Source organism: Trichechus manatus, unplaced genomic scaffold, assembly GCF_000243295.1.
Source record: "Trichechus manatus latirostris isolate Lorelei unplaced genomic scaffold, TriManLat1.0 scaffold00255, whole genome shotgun sequence".
Classification (NCBI taxonomy): domain Eukaryota; kingdom Metazoa; phylum Chordata; class Mammalia; order Sirenia; family Trichechidae; genus Trichechus; species Trichechus manatus.
Genome location: NW_004444191.1, coordinates 2,482,056 through 2,501,455, shown reverse-complemented (window position 1 = coordinate 2,501,455; position 19,400 = coordinate 2,482,056). Strand labels below are relative to the sequence as shown.

At 38.1% G+C, this 19,400-nt stretch overlaps 1 protein-coding gene across 2 annotated transcripts in view; it reads right to left on the bottom strand.

Moving 5' to 3' along the window:
• The window catches only part of PTPN4 (protein tyrosine phosphatase non-receptor type 4), a 222,437-nt gene that overhangs the window by 83,166 nt on the left and 119,871 nt on the right, over positions 1-19,400 (bottom strand). For both annotated transcript variants that reach the window (XM_023724688.1, XM_004389685.1), the window contains 2 exons: positions 15,280-15,343; positions 10,807-10,979 (listed from right to left, as the gene is read on the bottom strand). In XM_023724688.1, the coding sequence (XP_023580456.1) occupies positions 10,807-10,979; positions 15,280-15,343 (237 nt within the window). The remainder of the gene's footprint in view (positions 1-10,806; positions 10,980-15,279; positions 15,344-19,400) is intronic.

Below are 19,400 nucleotides of genomic sequence, written 5' to 3'. Positions count from 1 at the left end.
GGGTTTGAGCCCCGGTCAAGGCAGCACCTCTCTGGCAGACGCTGTAGCGGGTTTGAGCCCCGGTCAAGGCAGCACCTCTCTGGCAGACGTAGAGAGTTTGAGCCCTGCTCAAAGCAGCACCGCTCTGGCAGATCAGAACTGTCTATGAGATGCACGACAGAATTTCAAATTCTCTGGAGTCATGGAGGCTGGATGAACCCCTAAAACTACCGCCCTGAGATAATCTTTAAATATTAAACCAAAACTATCCCGAGTCTTCTTAAAACCAAACAATACTTCAGCTTAACTAGTATTCAATGTCACTGAATTATACATGTAGAAACTGTTGAATTGGTGTATGTTCTGTGTATACTCTCAACAATAATAAAAAAATCACACAAGACCAACCACAAAGAACTGACTATGACGGCAGCTCTACCTAACAGAGTAGCCGCAGGTCCAGGCTTGCGGACTCCAGCCTTAGGGGTTATCCTCTCTTCCCGTCTGCTCCTCCATGCTCCCTACTTTCTTCCTTTTGCTTTTCCAGCCTTTCTAACACCTGTGCAACCAAGTCACTCAATTAAATTGTTTTTCTTTGAAATACCAAAAGTGCTGTTTCCTTGACTGAACCCATGACTGAAGCATTATTTCTCTAGCAAAGATGATTCAAACGGGACACTATTACTCAAAAGGCTGGATTAACATGCTGAATTTTATAATAAAGATACAAAGATTAAGTTCAGATAGCAGGAAGCAACTAAAAAAATTAATGGTAGAAAGGTTAATATTTCATATTGTCCATAATACAGGTAGTTCTCAACTTACAATGTATTCGAGTTACAATGAACTCTGTGGGTTTTGGTACATCTTATTGTTAGTAATATGTACTACATACAATGTAAAATATATCTGTAAGTTTATATGTAATGTTTCCAACCCCCAAAGACATGTAAAGATCAGATTTACACAGATACTGATAATAAAAGGCAATAATAATGAAAACTAAAAAAAAAAAAAGAAAAAAGAAAAAAAATGAGGTTCAGACTGACTTATGACGGAGTTACTGGAACAAAATCCCGTCGTAAATTGGGGACAACTTGTATGTCCTTCAGTGGTTTAATACTGTTATCAGAAGACTCTGTGAAACTGTACCACAGTCTCAGTATGTTACATTCTGTGAGTAAGATACTTACCTTTTTTTAACAATAAGAAAGTACTAGCTGGTGAAAAGAATACGTGTATTATAAGTAATTCAAGGAATACAAAAGCATAGCAAAGAAAAAAAAATTAACCACAGTCCTAATCCTAAGAAATAATTATCATATGAGCAGGTACAAATCATCCTGAACATCACACAAAAAGGCTAAAAATATGAACATAATTTTGTTACAATGGGATTATGCTACCTATGCTCTTTTAATGAAAAAATACTCAATTGATTTCCTTTGAACTAAAAGAAAAAGACTGCGGTACATTTTTTTTAAAAAAGGAAGAAAAAGGGTTAGAAAAACCTTAAAAGTTAGTGTATTCTTGCTTAAAACCACATTTAACTTTTGACATATAGATTGTTATACTTCCTCCTACTAGCCGTTTGCTTCCTCTTTTTTTAGTTGTATTATTATTTTTACTGTCAAGGTTCCTAATATTTAAATGCTATTCTGTAGCCATAATTCTCACAGTTGTCAAGAATCTGCTCCACATTTAAAAGATTTAATCTTCATTCTCAGTTCTGTCCCCAGGGATCTTCTTATTCTCTTCATTTTGATACATCTTTTGTTTGGCTTAATTTTACCATTACTGTACAAATTTTTTTAAAGAAGGGCTGTTGATGTGTGCCATCAAGTCAATTCCGACTCATAGAGACCCTACTGGACAGAACACAACTGCCCCACAGGGTTTCCTAAGTGTAATCTTTATGGGTCACCACTTGTCTGTCAATTTGCTGTACTGCAGTGGCGTGCGTGTTGCTGTGATTCTAGAAGCTACGCCACCGGTATTTCAAACACCAGCAGGGTCACTCATGGTGGACAGTTTTCAACGGAGCTTCCAGATTAAGAAACCAGGAAGAAGGATCTGGCGGTCTACTTCTGAAAAAAAAACTGGCCAGTAAAAATCTTACGAACAGCAGCAGAACCATGTCTGATATAGTGCCACAAGATGAGCCCTTCAGGTTGGAAGGCACTCAAAACTAAACTAGGGAAGAGCTGCCTCCTCAAAGTAGAGTCGACCTTAATGATGCATATGGAGTAAAGCTTTCGCGACCTTTATTTGTTGATGTGGCATGACTCAAAATGAGAAGAAACAGCTGCATTCAGTAATAACTGGAACATGGAATGTATGAAGTAGGAATCCAGGAATGTTGGAAGTCGCAAAATTGAAATGGAACGCATAAAGATTGATATCCTAAACATTAGTGAGCTGAAATGGACTGGTATTGGCCATTTAGAATCTGGAAATCATATGGTCTACTGTGCTGGGAATGACGAATAGGAAAGGTGTTGCATTCATTGTCAAAAAGAACATTTCGAGATCTATCCTGAGGTACAACACTGTCAAAGGGTGCCTAGACAAGACAAAGTAAAGCTGTACAATGAAATGTGCGAAGACCTGGAGTTAGAAAACCAAAAGGGAAGAACATGTTTGGCATTTCTCAAGCTGAAAGAACTGAAGAAAAAATTAAAGCCTTGAGTTGCAATACTGAAGGATTCTATGGGTAAAATATTGAAAGACTCAGGGGGCATCAAAAAAAAGATGGAAGGAATACACAGAGTCACTGTGCCAAAAAGAAATGGTCGATGTTCAACCATTCCAGGAGGCAGGATATGATCAAGAACCAACGGTACTGAAGGAAGTAGTTGAAGCTGCACTGAAGGCACAGGCGAAAAACAAGGCTCCAGGAATTGACAGAATATCAGTTGAGATGTTTCAACAAACAGATGCAGCGTCAGAGGTGCTCACTTGTCTATGCCAAGAAATCTAGAAGACAGGCACCTGGGCAACCAGCTAGAAAAGATCCACATTTGTGCCCTTTCCAAAGTAAGGTGATCCAAAAGAATGCGGAAATTACAGAACAATATCATTAATATCACACGCATATAAAATTTTTCTGATGATAATTCAAAAGCAGCTGCAGCAGTGTATCAACAGGGAACTGCCAGAAATTCAGTCTGGATTCAGAAGAGGACGTGGAACGAGGGATATCATTGCTGATGTCAGATGGATCCTGGCTGAGGCAAAGAATACCAGAAAGATGTTTACCTGTGTTTTCTTGACTAAGCAAAGGCATTTGACTATGTGGATTGTAACAAATTATGGATAACATCGTGAAGAATGGGAATTCCAGAACACTTAATTCTGCTAATGAAGAACCTGTACATAGATTAAGAGGTAGTCGTTCGAACAGAATAAGGGGACACTGCATGGATTAAAGTCAGGAAAGGTGTGTTTCAGGGTTGTATCTTTTCATCATACTTATTCAATCTGTATGCTGAGCAAATAATCTGAGAAGCTGGACTATATGTGGAAGAAGGAGGCATCAGGATTGGAGCAAGACTCATTAACAACCTGCAAAATGCAGATTACACCACCTTGCTTGTGAAAGCAAAGAGGACTCCAAGTACTTACTGATGAAGATCAAAGACAACAGCCTTCAGTATGGATTACTCCTCAACATAAAGATAGCAAAAATCCTCACAACTGGACCAATAAGCAACATCATGATAAATGGAAAAAAGATTCAAGTTGTCAAAGACTTCACTTTACTTGAATCCACAATCAACGCCAATGGAAGCAGCAGTCAAGAAATCAAATGACACATTGCACTGGGCAAATCTGCTGCAAAAGACCTCTTTAAAGTGTTAGAAAGCAAAGATGTCACTTTGAGGACTAAGGTGCGCCTGACTCAAGCCATGGTATTTTCAAACACTTTATATGCATGTGAAAGCTGGAGAATGAATAAAGAAGACCAAAGAAGAATTGATGCTTCTGAATTATGGTTGGTGAAGAATACTGAATATATACCATGGACTACCAGAAGAACAAACAAATCTGTCTTGGAAGAAGTACAGCCAGAATGTTCCTTAGAAGCAAGGATGGAGTGACTTCGTCTCATGTACTTTGGACATGTTGTCAGGAGGGACCAGTCACTGGAGAAGGTCATCATGCTTGGTAAAGTAGAGGGTGAGCGCAAGAGAAGAAGATCCTCAGTGTGATGGACTGACACAGTGGCAGAAACGATGGGCTCAAGCACAGCAATGATTGTGAGAATGGTGCAGTGTTTCATTCCATTGTACATGGGGTTGCTATGAATTGGAATCAATGCGACGGCACCTCACAGCAACAATCTTTACAGGAACAGATCACCAGGTCTTTTTCCCAGAGTGGCTGTTGGTTTCAAAACGTCAACCTTTCAGTTAGCAGCCGAGTGCTTAACTATTGCACTACCAAGGTTCCTTCAAGAAGGGACTGTAGATGCTCTAGTCCCTGAGGTTTTATATATTTGTCAATGTTTACCTGTTGGCTTTAGACTTGAATGGTAATTTGTATAAGTTTAATATTCTTAAGGTCATATTTTCTTTCCTTATGACTTGGTAGAAAAGAGGTGGCCCACAAGCTATAGAAGTGAAGAAAACTTTTATTTGTTAAACACAGTACTTAAAAATATTTAATCCAACCTGATATACGCATAGCAAGGCTGGTCAGGAAAATAAGAGCGAAGACACACAAAAAATGAGTGACCTCACTACAGATTCTAGAAATATTCAAATAAGGGAATATTATGAACCACTTCATGCCATAAAATCAACTTAGATGAAATGGATAATTCCTTGAAAGACACATACTACCAAAGCTCACCCAAGAAGAAAGAGAAGGACCATAGGCTCAGGCGACATCTACGTCAACTGGCACAACACAGTTCTTAAAGACAATGTTCTACATTCTACTTTGGTGAGTAGCATCTGGGGTCTTAAAAGCTTGCGAGTGGACATCTAAGATACAATTGTTTGTCCTTTTCAGTCCGGAGCAAACAAGAGTAAAAAAAAAATCAAAGGCTCAAGGGAGCCATTAGTCCAAAGGACTAATGAATCACATGAACCACAGCCTACACAATCTCGAGACCAGAAGAACTAGATGGTGCCCGGCTACCACTACTGACCTCTCTGATTGGGATTACAACAGAGGGTACCGGAGAGTGTGGGAGAAAAATGCAGAACAAAAGATGAAATTCACAAAGAAGACCAGGCTTACTGGTCTGACAGAGACTGGAGGAACCCTGAGACTATGCCCCTAAGACACCCTTCTCACCTGACACTGAAGCCATTCCAACATTCCAGAGACCACCTTCCAGCCAAACAACAGACAAGCCCATAAAATAAACAGTAACAGCCGAGAAGGATGTGCTGCTGAGAACAATAATTATATGAGATCAAAAGGGCAATATTTGCCCAAAAACAAAGATGAGACGACAGGAAGGGGGGGAAAATCAGCACGAAAGGAAAAGAGAACCCAGGGTGGAAACGGGGACAGTACTGACACGTTGTGAGCAATGAAGCCAAGGCCATGAAACACTTTACGTACAAACTATCGAATGGGAATCTAATCTGCTCTGTAAAATCTCACCTAACGCACAATAAATACTTTATTAAAGAAAAAAAAGAGAGAGAGAGAGAAAACGGAATTGCCTTACAAAGAAACTGAAAGTGTAGTTCAAAACTTTCCTTAAAAAACAAATTCTGGCCCACAGAGTTTCATTTATTCAACCAAACATTTATAGTAGAAATAACAGCATTACTGCACAGACTCTTCCAGAAAACTGGTAACACAGGAAAACCTCCCAACTCATCCTGTGGAGTGGGGATCACCCTGATACCAAACCTGATGGCATTACAAAGAGGAAAACTACATAGCAATATCCCTCATGAACATAAATGCAAAAAGTTTAAGTAAAATTTTAACAAATTGAATCAGGCACTATATAAAAAGGATACTATATTATACAAGTGAGGCTTATTCCAGGAATGCAGGGTTGGCTTAACACTTTAAACTCAATCAATATTAATTAATCATATTAATAAACTAAAAACAAACAAACAAACAAAAAACCCCAAAAAACACAACACATGATCATCTCAGTAGGTGCAGAAAAATCATGACAAGAACCAACATCCAATCCTAATAGAAACTTTCAGCAAATGAGAAGGAAGGAGGGACTTTCCTCAACATTACATAGGACATTTATCATGATTTGAATTATGTCCCCAAAAAAATGTGTGTATCAATTTGGCTGGGCCATGATTCCCAGAACTGTGTGGTTGGCCTCCATTTTGTGATTGTAATTTTACATTAAAGAGGATTAGGATGGGATTGTAACACCACCCTTACCCAGGTCACATCCCTGATCCAATGTAAAGGGAGTTTCCCTGGGGTGTGGCCTGCACCACCTTTTATCTCGCAAGAGATAAAAGGAAAGGGAAGCAGGCAGGGAGTTGGGGACCTCATACCACCAAGAAAGCAGTGCCAGGAGCAGAGTGTGTTCTTTGGACCGGGGTCCCTGCGCCGAGAAGCTCCTAGTCCGGGGGAACACTGATGAGAAGGTGGAGAGAGAGAAAGCCTTCCCCTGGAGCTGACACCCTGAATTTGGACTTTTAGCCTACTTTACAGTAAGGAAATAAACTTCTCTTTGTTAAAACCACCCACTTGTGGTATTTCTGTTATAGCAGCACTAGATGACTAAGACAACATCTATGAAAAGCCTACAACCAGCATCACACTTAGTATTGAAAGACTGAGCACTTTAAAATGAGGAGCAAGACAAGGATGTCTGCTCTTACTACTTCTATTCCAATTGTACTGGAGGTTCTAGCTGGGACAATAAAGAAAGAATGGCCAACCAGATTTGAAGGAAGAATTAAAAGTGTATTTATCATCTAGGCAGAAAATCTGTTGGAAGCTACCAAAAGCTACTAAAATTAGTAAGTTTAGCAAGGCTTCAGGAAACAAGATCAGCATAAAAACTGTCAAATGCATTTCTCCATACTAGCAATGCACAATCAGAAATTAAAATAAAAAATACCAGTTACAATAGCATGAAAAATATGAAACACTAAAGAATAAATCTGACAGACAATGTAAAAGACCTGTACGCTGAAAACTACAAATACTGCTGAGACAAAAAAGGACCTAAATAAACAGAAATATGTATCACGTTCACGAGCTGGAATATACTCAATATTGTTCAGACGATATGTAGATTCATCACAATCTCAAACTGTTAGAAGGCTTTTTTGTGGAAGCTAATTCTAAAATTTAGATGGAAAGCAAAGGAACTGCATTATACAAAACAACTCTGAAAAATAAAGTTGGAAGAGTAACACTACTGGACTTTATAAAAAGTTATAAAACTAAAGTAATAAAGACAGTGTGGATTTGCTGTCAACAAAGACAAGTAAATCAATGGAACGGACTGTAGAGTCCAGAAACAGGCCCACACAAATATGGACAACTGGTTTTCCACAAAGGTGCAAAGGCAATTCAGTGGAGAAAGGGTTGTCTTCTTAACAAATTGTGCTGGAACAACTGGATATCCATATGCAAAAAAAATGAACTTTATAATCCATACCTCACAGCATATACAAAATTATCTCCAAATGGATCATAGATTTAAATGTAAAAGCCAAAAATGATTCCACTTTTAGAAGAAAATAAAGGAGTAAATCTTCATGACCTTGGGTTATATAAAGATTCCTTAGATATGACACCAAGCACTTTAACCACCACACCACCAGGGCTCCATATACCTCAATAAAGCTGTTAAAAATATTTTATTCAACTTTGGAAAAATGCAGAGATTCCATTTAGTCAGTCCATAATCTTACTTCTTTTGAAAAAGTGTAAACTCTGCCAATCCTAGGTTCAACATTCCCCCAAGGGCAACATTCCCCCAAGGGCAATAACAGCAGGGTGTTGCCCTTCTCCTTGCTAATCTCATTTAAAAAAATCATATCGTTCATTAATGTCTATGGTAGAAATAGTCTTCTGTTTCATTCCAAACTGGTTTAACTGTCTTTTATATTCATAGCCATCATGTCTGGATTTTCTGTTTGCTCTGGCATAGTTTGGATAACTTCCTTGATTTTTTTTTCTCATTTTATCTGAGATCTGTTTGAATTTCCTTTTGCACTGTAGGTGGAGCTGGTTATTACATTCCATTCATTTCTTTATAGCCTAAGTGAACTGTGAGGGGGAGAAGAAGTTCTCTAGAGGGATCGCCGCTGAGTCAGCTCCAAGTCATGGCGACTCCACATACATCAGAATAAAATGCTGCCTGGTCCTGCGCCATCTTCCTGATTGTTGGTGTACTTGAGCCCGCTGTTGCAGCCACTACATATTCTGAGTGCCTTTCAATCTAGGGGCTCATTTTCCAGCACTATCTCGGACTATATTCTATTGTGTTCCATAAAGGTTTCATTGTCTGATTTTTGGAAGACTGCTAGGCCTTCCTTCCCAGTCTGTCTTAGTCTGGAAGCTCTGCTGAAACCTGTCCACCATGGGTGACCCTGCTAGGATTCGAAATACGGGTGGCACAGCTTTCAGTATCAAACTGACAGATGGGGGGCAGAGAGTTAAGTATAGTTCTTGTGTATTAACCCAGGTTGTTCGCTTAGTTAGGAACATACATTAAGTTCACTGAGGCTGTTAGGGTTTATACTGTGTTCTCATATCCTACAGAACTTTGGAGATTTCTTCATCCCTGCTGAGACTGAGTACCAGCAGGTAGGGTTTCTGCTTTTTCCTCGACTTTTGCACTTGGTCTGCTACTCTCTCCCTCAGTCTATTCACCTGTAATTTCAGAAGTTATCTGTCACTTTAATTTTTCCATTATTGTTTTTAGGAAAGTGTGAGAGGAGCCAAAAAAGACATGGAGCTGCTGAAGAATCTTTGTGCCTTTATTTATTTATTTATTTTGGTGTGTGTGTGTGTGTGTGTGTGTGTGTGTGTGTGTGTGTGTTATGGACTGAATTATATCCCCCAAAAATGTGTTGTAAATTCTCACCTCTATGCCTGTGGTTGGAGCCCTGGTAGCGCAGCAGTTAACATCTTGGCTGCTAACCAAAAGATTGGTAGTTCGAATCCACCAGCTGCTCCTTGGAAACCCTATGGGGCAGTTCTACGCTGTCCTATAGGGTTGTTATAAGTTGGAATCCACTCGATGGCAATGGGTTTGTTTTTTTTGGTTTAACGCCTCTGGTGATAATTCCAACTGGGAACGGGCTGTCTTTGTTATGTCAGTGAGGCGGGATTAGTGTAGGGCATGCCTTGAGTCAATCTCTCTTGCAATATAAAAGTAATTAAACAAGTGAGCAGAGCAGAGAGGGGGGAAGAGAGATGCCAAGCCACATGAAGACTGCCCAGGAGCAGAAGCCCAGAAGAGACAAGGATCTTCCTCCAGAGCTGACAGAGACAGAACGCCTTCGCCTAGACTTGGCACCCTGTATTCAGACTTCTAGCCTCCTAAACTATGAGAAAATAGATAGTATGGTGGTTAAAGCACTTGACTGCTAACCAAAAGATCAGCAGTTCAAAACCATCAGTGGCTCTGCGGGAGAAAAAGCTGTGGCAGTCTGTTTCTGTAAAGATTTATAGCCTTGGAAAGCGTATGGGGTCACTATGAGTCGGGATCAACTCAACGGCTCTGGTTGTTTTTGGGTTTTAAACTGTGAGAAAATAAATTTCTGTTTGTTAAAGCCATCAACCTGTGGTATTTCTGTTATAGCAGCATGAGATAACTAAGACAGAGGTATTATAATTTTCCTAATTCTACTTGTTGCTACTGAATTTTTTGGGCTACTTTTACTACTTATTTTTTTTGCCATGTATTTTTAAAGGGATATCCTGTACTAAGCTTTATGCTGTAGATGGAAAATTGGGCACTTATATAAATGTTTGAGATTTATAATATACACATATTCTGGGCCACATCTAAACATTTTCCTCATGAACATATGAAATGAATTAATCTAACACATAATGGTCAAGGGTTTTATCTATTGAAGATAAAAAATCATATTTTGCAAAGTAGAAACACAAAAATAAACAGCATTTATTTTACCAGAATATCATGAATATTTTTTCCTACATGATTCTTATACCAAATTTCCCTTAAAATGTACATTTCATGGGCCTTTTAAGAGTTCCATAGGCAAAACTAATCAGAGTTTAATAATCTAGCTTCTTCCAGTTTAGAATCACCCCTCCCCCCAAAGACTGTTGCCACCAGGGGGGAAAAAGCCTACTAAGAATAAATAATACAATAACTTTCGAAAAAGGAATCTGGGGTAATTGTTCAATGACTAAATCTGATTGTGCCTAATAGCTGTTTTGTACTTTTTACAACAGTTTGACAACTCCAAAATATGCTAAATTCTAGACAAAAGGACAAAGTAACTATATGCTCATCGTAAGACATCTTGGTTTTTACAAATACAATAAAAATGTCTTAGAATAAAGAACCGTTTTCTTGTAAACATTTAACAAAGACACAATGGAAATATCATCCGTCTAGATTGGAAATAAGTCAGTGTGGTTAATTTACTTTAGAAAATAACAACCCGGACTATAGTCAATGGAATGAGGCCTTCGAGCGTGATACATACACCACAAGAACTCATAAAACCTTGTACTGATGCGGGTGTAAGTGCCCCACTCCATGACACTGACTCAGTAGGTGTGGATGGGTGAGCAACAGAGTCTACAGCTCCATAAACTAGACCTTTATTTTAAAGGAAGGGCGAATCCAACAACAAAGCCTTATGCAGAAGCAATACTCACCAGTACCGGAATTTGGAACCCAAAGTAAAATAATGTGCAAAAAAATTCTTTTGAGGTGGAAGTGGTCTGTCCAAACGGAAGAATGTGTGATGTTCCACACACGTTTTCCACAGATTTTTACACGCTCTGTAATTCACCATATTAAATCCCAGTAATGTTTCTCTAGATCCATGCTGTAACAAATGACACAATACAGAAAATACCAGGAAGAGATCAGAACCTAGTTTTCCATTAAATTTACTTTCTACAAATTATTCTAGCCTTGCAAACACTAATCCCTCTAATATCTTTTTTGCTTACCCAATAAAAAGAGCAGTAAAATAAAATATTTGCAAAATATGGACCTCAGTCAGTAATACCACAACTCTTAGGAACTCTTACCTTAGATCATAGTTAGAAACAAGTTAAAAAAATTGATTCATATTCATTTCAAAATTAGATAGTCTCTCTCCAGATATAATCCTGGCCCATAAATTAAGCTTTAAGATATATAATCACACCTTTTAACAACACCCCGAATTCTGTAAATTTGTCTGCATTGTAATTAAGTAAATTCAGCACCTGTGAACACTATTATTATAAAACTTAAATTTTAAAATAAATGAGCAATAAAATAGAAGCATTTCTTTAATTTTCTCTACAAGTTTAGCGCAAATAACTATTTTTTAAAATAGTTTTACTGAAGTAAACCATCCAAGCACACATCTCTTCAGTGTACAACTTTATTTTTCACACAATGACCAAAACCACTGAACCTCCACCCAGATCAAGAAGCGAATCATTACTAAACTCAAACCCAAACCAAACCCACTGCCATCGTTACTAGCACCCCAGAAACACTCCTTGTCTCCCCTTTCTTCCAGTCATGACCCACCCAAAGGTTGTCACTCTTCTGACTTTTATTGCCACACATTCAGCATGCTTGTTTTCAAACTTTATATAAATGGAATCACACAGTATGTGTTCTTTGGGTATGGTTTCTTTTGCTAAACATTGTGTTTTTGATATTCATCCATATAGCTGCGGAGTGATAATTCCCTCATTTTCATTCTGCATAGTATTCCATTATATGAATATACCACAGTTTATTTATCCACTGTAATGCTGATACACATTTGAAGTTTCCAGGTTGGGGTTACAAGAACAATGTTGCTGTATATATTTATACATAGATTTCTGTATGTTGTCTGGTGTACGTATGTGCGTATTTATGTTGCTGAGCCGTAAGACATGCATATGCTCAGCTTGAGTAGATAATGCCCAACATTCTTCCAAAATGAGTAGATCAACATGCACTCCTTACCACCAGCAGTGTATGCTCCACATGCTCACCAACCCCTACTTTTATCAGTCGTTTTCATTTTACTATTCTGGTGGGTGTGTAGCGGTAACACACTTTGGTTATAATTTGCATGTCTTTAATAACTAATGAGGTTCAACACTTTTTCAGGTTTACTGGCCATGTGGATATCATCTGTGAAGTGTCTATTCAAGTCAACAGCCTATTTTGCTATTAGGTTGGATATACAACCAAGGATGTGTGTGTGTGTGTGTGTACCATATACATATTCTGTGCTATTTTATTCTCTTAATGATGTCTTTTAATGAACAGAGCTCTTAATTTTAACATAGTCAATTTTTTCTTTTAAGGTGAGGGAGGTTTTCTTCTACGTCTTCTTTAAGAAATCTTTGCTTATCACAAGATCATGAAGATATTTTCTATATAACTAAAACACAGTAAAATGTCAACAAATTAGATAAAGTCAAACTATCATATTAGAATAGATAATGTTTAAACAGCACTTTTTGATCACCAGAAAATTAATTCTTAATTACGGTTAACAGTTGCCTTGTACTCACTAATATAGTTTATATGCTACACCACACGCCATAGACAGTATACACAACACAGAGAATGTCTCACCTTGCACGTGATGCAGTAATGCTTCTCGGTGCCAGTAACGTCCAAGACGCACATATACCACCTCCCCCTTTTCTGACACTAACATACTTTGCAAAAAGTTTATATGCAATTTTGACATTCTGCCAATTGTATCTGGAATGAAACTTAAAATTTTTCTGCACACGTTTTATATTTAAAAAGCCATATTGAGTTTTGGGGTATGTCGACTATGACCCCAAAATGTTATATTGAGAGATATGTAGATTCTATGAAGTTTGGGTATTAAAAAACAAAGGAGTGTTTTAGAGAGAAAAAACAAAGGTTACCTTCTGGTTTATATCTGTAGATTGTCCGTGTTTAAGCAATCGTAAGTTGATTTTTGTTTCTGTTGTTATCTGTGGTGAACACATTCCTAACTGACACTACCTCAGAGACTGGCTTCCGAGGAATAAATGATGTGAAAAGGGCTCTCTATGTCATCAGGGACGTAGTAAGCTCATAATAAATGTTAGCGATGACAGCTGTTACTATTATTACACTAGTACTAGTATTACAGTGGGAGAAAACAGAGACAAGTTGACTTCAAGGATGCCGTCTATCAATATAATTATTTAAAATATTTGCCTGTTCTCTAAGTTTCCAGATAACAAGATTTATCATATTTTATTCCTTTCAACATTTATTGAAACACACACAAGAATATTCATTAGCAGCATTAGTCAAATAGCCCCAACACAGAAACACGAAAATTGCCCTCTCACAGAGGGATGAATAAATAATTCATGTCTCTTCATTAGTGGAATACTATACAGCGATGGGGAAGAACAAACCACAGCGTGTGCAACATGGTGAACCAACAAACTCTACTGAGGGCAACCAGGCAGACACAAGGAAAACATACTGAGTCTACTCTTCCAAGTTCAACAAGAAGCAAACTAATCCATGGTGGTACAAATGAGAATAATGTTTTACCTTTTGGGAGAGTTAATGACTGGGAACAGGCATCAGTAGGCTTCTGGGGTAAAGTGTTATGTATTAATCTGGAAGGTGCTGATATGGGTATGTTCACTTTATCAAGATGTATACTTAAGATCTGTACACTTTTCTGTCTTATGTTTTATTTTAATAAAAATGCTCTTGAAAAATCCTACATGTTTTCTGAGAATAACTGATAAACCATAGTTACTTAGTAGATCAATATCCTTTGATAAAATACAGCTACTTCAAGTACAATTTTAAGATTTCAAATACATTTTATACACACATATATACACACAGTCAACCTGAAGTCCGTATTACTTTATCAAGATTTATCAGAGTTCTAACTTCAGACAAAGGTTAGACTGGACTATAGGACATAAAATGATACTTGTGAGGAGTGTTCTTCTTAGCTCAAGTAGCTACATGAGACTAAACGGGCAGCTTCTGTCCAGAGGTGAGATGGGAAGGCAGAGAGGGTCAGGAGCTAGTTGAATGGACACGGGAAATTCGGGGTAGAAAGGAGGAGTGTGCTGTCACAGTATAGGGAGAGCAACCAGGGTCACATAACAATGTGTGTACAAATTTTTATATGAGACTAACTTGAATTGTAAACTTTCACTTAAAGCACAATTTAAAAAAAAAAAGGTTTCTCACAACTCAGCAGAGTTCTAAGAAATTATGTAAGTAAGTCAAAGGATATGGCTAGTTGAATTTGCTGAAATAGATACAATCATATATGAGGTGAAGTTCTCTTAAATATGGCACTACTTTCCATAACAGCTCAATGTGTTGTACTTAATACATAAAAATGGCGTGACCATTCCAACGTAAAGAGGAAATGTGCCGTAAGTTCATCAACTAGAAACAAAACTAAACAAACCCCTAGCTCCCCTAAAATGAACCTACACAGGAAAGGAAGGGCTGCAGATGGAGTAGAGAAAGAAGAAGGACGCATAAAATACTCAGTTACTATCCTCACGAAAGGACCCTGGGGACCGAAGAGGGACCACCATGTGTGAGAAATCAGCCTTCCAGGTCCAGAGACAGCAACTAGTTAGACAGCTACACAAGCCTTCACTCAGGACCACAGACACTTGGCGGAAACACACACAAACTGTCACACAAACTCAATTGATTCACATAAAATTCAATTTTATAATTTTACTCGTCATATGTGTGTGTGTGAGCCCTGGTGGGAGAGTGGTAAGAGCTCAGCTAACAACCAAAAGGTCAGAAGTTCAAATCCAGTGCACCAGCTGCTCCTTGGAAACCCTGTGGAGCAGTTCTACTCTGTCCCATTGGGTCACTAGCAGTAGGAATTGACACAACTCCAGTGGGTTTTGGTTTTTATGTGTGTGTATGTGTCTGTGTGTCTGTGTGTAAGTCGTGAATTTAAAGGGCAAGTCCAGTTCCCTGCTACTGCTTTGAATTAATCAACATTTATAATTTTCAAATTACCTCAGTAGGTAGTTATCAATAGTATTAATTACACTTTCACTCTTACCAACAGAAAAGCTGTGCCATGAAGGATGACAGTAATTTCTTAAAAGACCTCATTTACAATTGATTATGATTAGATGAATACTCACCAATTCTTTTCTAAGTTGAATAAAAAACTGTTTGCACTTAAAAGAAATTTTTACAATCTTCAACCTGGATAAAAGAGAAAATAAATTGGAGCACTTAATGGAAATATTAACAAATTAAGGAAACAATTACAAAAATAATCTTTTAAGCGTAAATTTGTTGTTAGGTCCCATTGAGTCGATTCCAACCAATAGTGATCCTACATATAACAAAACAAATCACTGCCCAGTCCTGCGCCATCCTCACAATCATTGTTATGCTTGAGCCCACTGTTGCAGCCACTGTGTCAATCCATCTCATTGAGGGTCTTCCTCTTTTTCGCTGACCCTCTAACTTTACCAAGTGTGATGTCCTTCTCCAGGGACTGGTCCCTCCTGATAATATGTCCAAAGCACTTGAGACAAAGTCTCGCCATCCTTGCTTCTAAGAAGCATTCTAGCTGTATCTCTTTCAAGACAGATTTGTCCATTCTTCTGGCAGTCCATGGTATATTCAATATTCTTCACCAACGCCATAATGCAAAGGCATCGATTCTTCTTTGGTCTTCCTTACTCATTGCCCAGCTTTCGCATATGCATATGAGGCGATTGAAGACAGCATGGCTTGGGTGAGGTGCACTTCAGTCCTCAAAGTGTATCTTTGCTTTTCAACACTTTAAAGAGGTCTTTTGCAGCAAATTTGCCCAATGTAATGTGTCATTTGATTTCCTGACTGCTGCTTCCATGGCCGTTGATTGTGGATTCAAATAAAATGAAATCCTTGACAACTTCAATTTTTCTCTGTTTATCATGATACTGCTTATTGGTCCAGTTGTGAGGGTTTTGGTTTCTTTATGCTGAGGTAAGGCTGCAGTCTGATCTTCATCACTAAGTGTTTCAAGTCCTCTTCACTTTCAGCAAACGAGGTTGGGTCATCTGCATATTGCAGATGTCTCTAATGAGTCCTTCTCCAATCCTGATGCCCAGTTCTTCTGCATATAGTCCCCCTTCTTAAATTATCTGCTCAGCATACAGACTAAATAAGTATGGTGAAAGGATATAACCCTGATGCACATCTTTCCTGACTTTAATCCATGCAGCATTGCCTCGTTTTGTTCGAATGACTGCCTCTTGGTCTATGTACAGTTTCATGAGTACAATGACATGTTCTGGAATTCACATTCTGTGCAATGTTATCCATAACTTGTTATGTTCCACACAGTCGAATGTCCTTGCATGGTCTACAAAACATAGGTAAGCATCTTTCTGGTATTTTCTACTTTCAGCCAAGATCCACCTGACATCAGCAATGATATATACAAACACACATCCAGTACATAAAGAAACTAAAGTTTTTGTCATTTCATGGGAAAATAACTAGATTCTATGTGCTCAACTGAGGAAAGTTTTGCCAGAATATCTGTTATGAGTTATATATAATTTCCCAATTTTTTTTGTAGTCTAAAGAAATAGTTAAAAACACATTTCACAAATGAGAATTAAGAAATAACAGTAACATAGCTGTTTATACTTTAAAACTACAAGCAATACTTGAGAAAAAAATGTAAGATTTCAAGGTTTTCTGAAAGACTCTAAAGGTATTTTTATTTAATTTTAAACCTCACAATGATTTTTTGTTACCTTTCTTACACTGCCTTTCTTCTGACATGCATCCTATGTACTGCCACAAGAGGGCGCTCTCAAAGCTTCATTACTATAGTCAATGAGAGCAAAAGGAACCAGTCTCGTTATTTTCACATAACACGTAACAGCAGGTCTTTTTACACTGCAAGACTTAAGGGTCATGAGGCCAATGAGATTCAGTCTTACTTAGCTGAACATGCTTTGGGATCCTGTCTGAATCTTCTAAGTGAATACTGTCCTGGTAATTCTAAGTTTGGATCTTTATGACTCCTGGCCCTCCCCATTCAAGCAGCTCTCAGGCATCCCGCAAAAATAAACCTCTCACGCCTCAACCACTGGAGAAAACAAACGAGTAGATGCGACAGCTTTATTGTATCTATTTAGGGTGAGGAAGAAGAGATCTAGTTTTCTTGTTTGAAAAATTTTAATTTTGAATCCTGGGCTGTCATTGGACAGGGGCACCTAAGGACATGTCGAGAACCAGGGAAGTTCTCCTGTCGTATAACAGAGTGTATTTCTGGAAAGTGGGGGGAAAAGAAGATTGGGTATAACATAGTATAATATTTATGTAAGGAAAGAAAGCAAGGTACCTCAATCCAGAAAATGCTACAGTTACACATATTTTAGAAGTCATAACTAAATTTGTATTAAAACTCTTCAAACTGGCAAAAAACAAGCAAAACAACAAAAAAACCCCACTTGTTTCTAAATGATCAAGCAAAAGAAAATCTAAGTCAGTCTCAAATCACCTTCATTTCAACAAATCCCAGAAAAACATCAATGAATGAAAATCTCTAAACTAGATACTCTTTGGCATAAAACCTATTCTCGATGATTTGTATTTGCTCATAAATGTATTCTGTATGATTTATACGCTGTATGTACAGCTACAATAGATTTTTGCCAGAAAAATGCACGGTGCAAATGGTTAAATGCTTGACTACTAGCTGAAAGACTGGCAACTGGAACCCACCCAGAGGCACCTGGGAAGACACTCCTGGTGATCTGCTTCCGAAAAGGTCACGGCCTTGAAAATCCTATGAAACGCTGCTACTCTGCACACGGAATCACGAGTTGGAATCAGCTCAACGGCTACCAACAACAGCATTTTGTGCAGAATTAATATAACAGCTTTCTTCAGGCTTCCAAATGCCTGGTCTATCTTCTTCAGTCCTCTTACTTACAGCTGTCTGTCTCATTATGCTTTAGGTATGTGTCTTGTAAACAGCAGCAGATTGATTAGGATACAGTTTGAATAATCCAAAGAAGATATATAAATGGCAAGTAAACACATGAAAAGATGTACAATATCATCAGCCAACAGAAATACCAGTCAAAACCACAAAGAGATGCCACTTCAAACCCAGTGAAATGGCTAATATGAAAACAACAAATAAGTGCTGACAACAACGTGGAGAAACTGGGACCCTCATGCACTGCTGGTGGGAATGTACAATGGTGTAACCACTTTGGAAAACAGGGGTAACTGCTGTACGACACAGTGATGCAATTAATGCAACGGAATTGTACGCGTAAAAATGGTTCAAACGGCATAGGTTTTGGTACACACAGTTCACCACAATACAATTTCATCCCCCCCACCAAAAAAGCATTCCTTATTTAAGTTCATAAAGACATTCTCCTACATTTTCTTCTAAAAGTTATGGTCCGTACTTTCTTACTTCTTTAAGGACAGAAAAACAAATTGTTTAAAGTGAAAAACTTTATTTTAAAATGAAAAACGATAACACTAAAAATAAAAAACAAGTTAAAGACACAGCGGTTCCAGCCCTGGGTATGTCCTCAGAGAAGGGAAAACACGGCCCCACGAATGTGCACACTAAGGTTCACCGCAGCGGTTCCAGCCCTGGGTATGTCCTCAGAGAAGGGAAAACACGGCCACGGGAATGTGCACACTAAGATTCACCACAGCATTATTTATAACAGCCTAAAGGTGGAACCAACTGATGGATGGATAAACAAAACGTGTTAAAACCATATAAGGGAGTATTATTTGGCAATAAAAACGAATGAGTATTGGTAAATGTTACAACACGGACGGATCTCAAAACCATCATGTTAAATGAGAGAAGCCAGTCACAGAAGATCACATAGTGTATGATTCATTTATGTGAAATATACAGAATAGACAAATCCACAGAGAAAGAAAACAGATTTGTGGTTGCCTAGGGTTGGAGGAACAGGGGCAGAGGAAGGTGAACGGGGATAGGGAATGACTGTCAAGAGCTACAGGGTTTCTTTAAGGGGGCGATGAAAATGCTTTAAAATTAGATTATGATAGCTGCACTCTGTAAATATTCTAAAAACACTTAAATGTTTAAAAAATACAGTTCGATAATCTATGCTTTTTAATTTGAGAGTTCAATATGTTTAATTTTTAGTAGTATCTGACATACTGCATTTCTGACTTTCTACATGTGTAAAGTTTTTTATATTTCTTTTATTCTCTTTTCTAGTTTTCCTTCAGAATTATTTTTTCT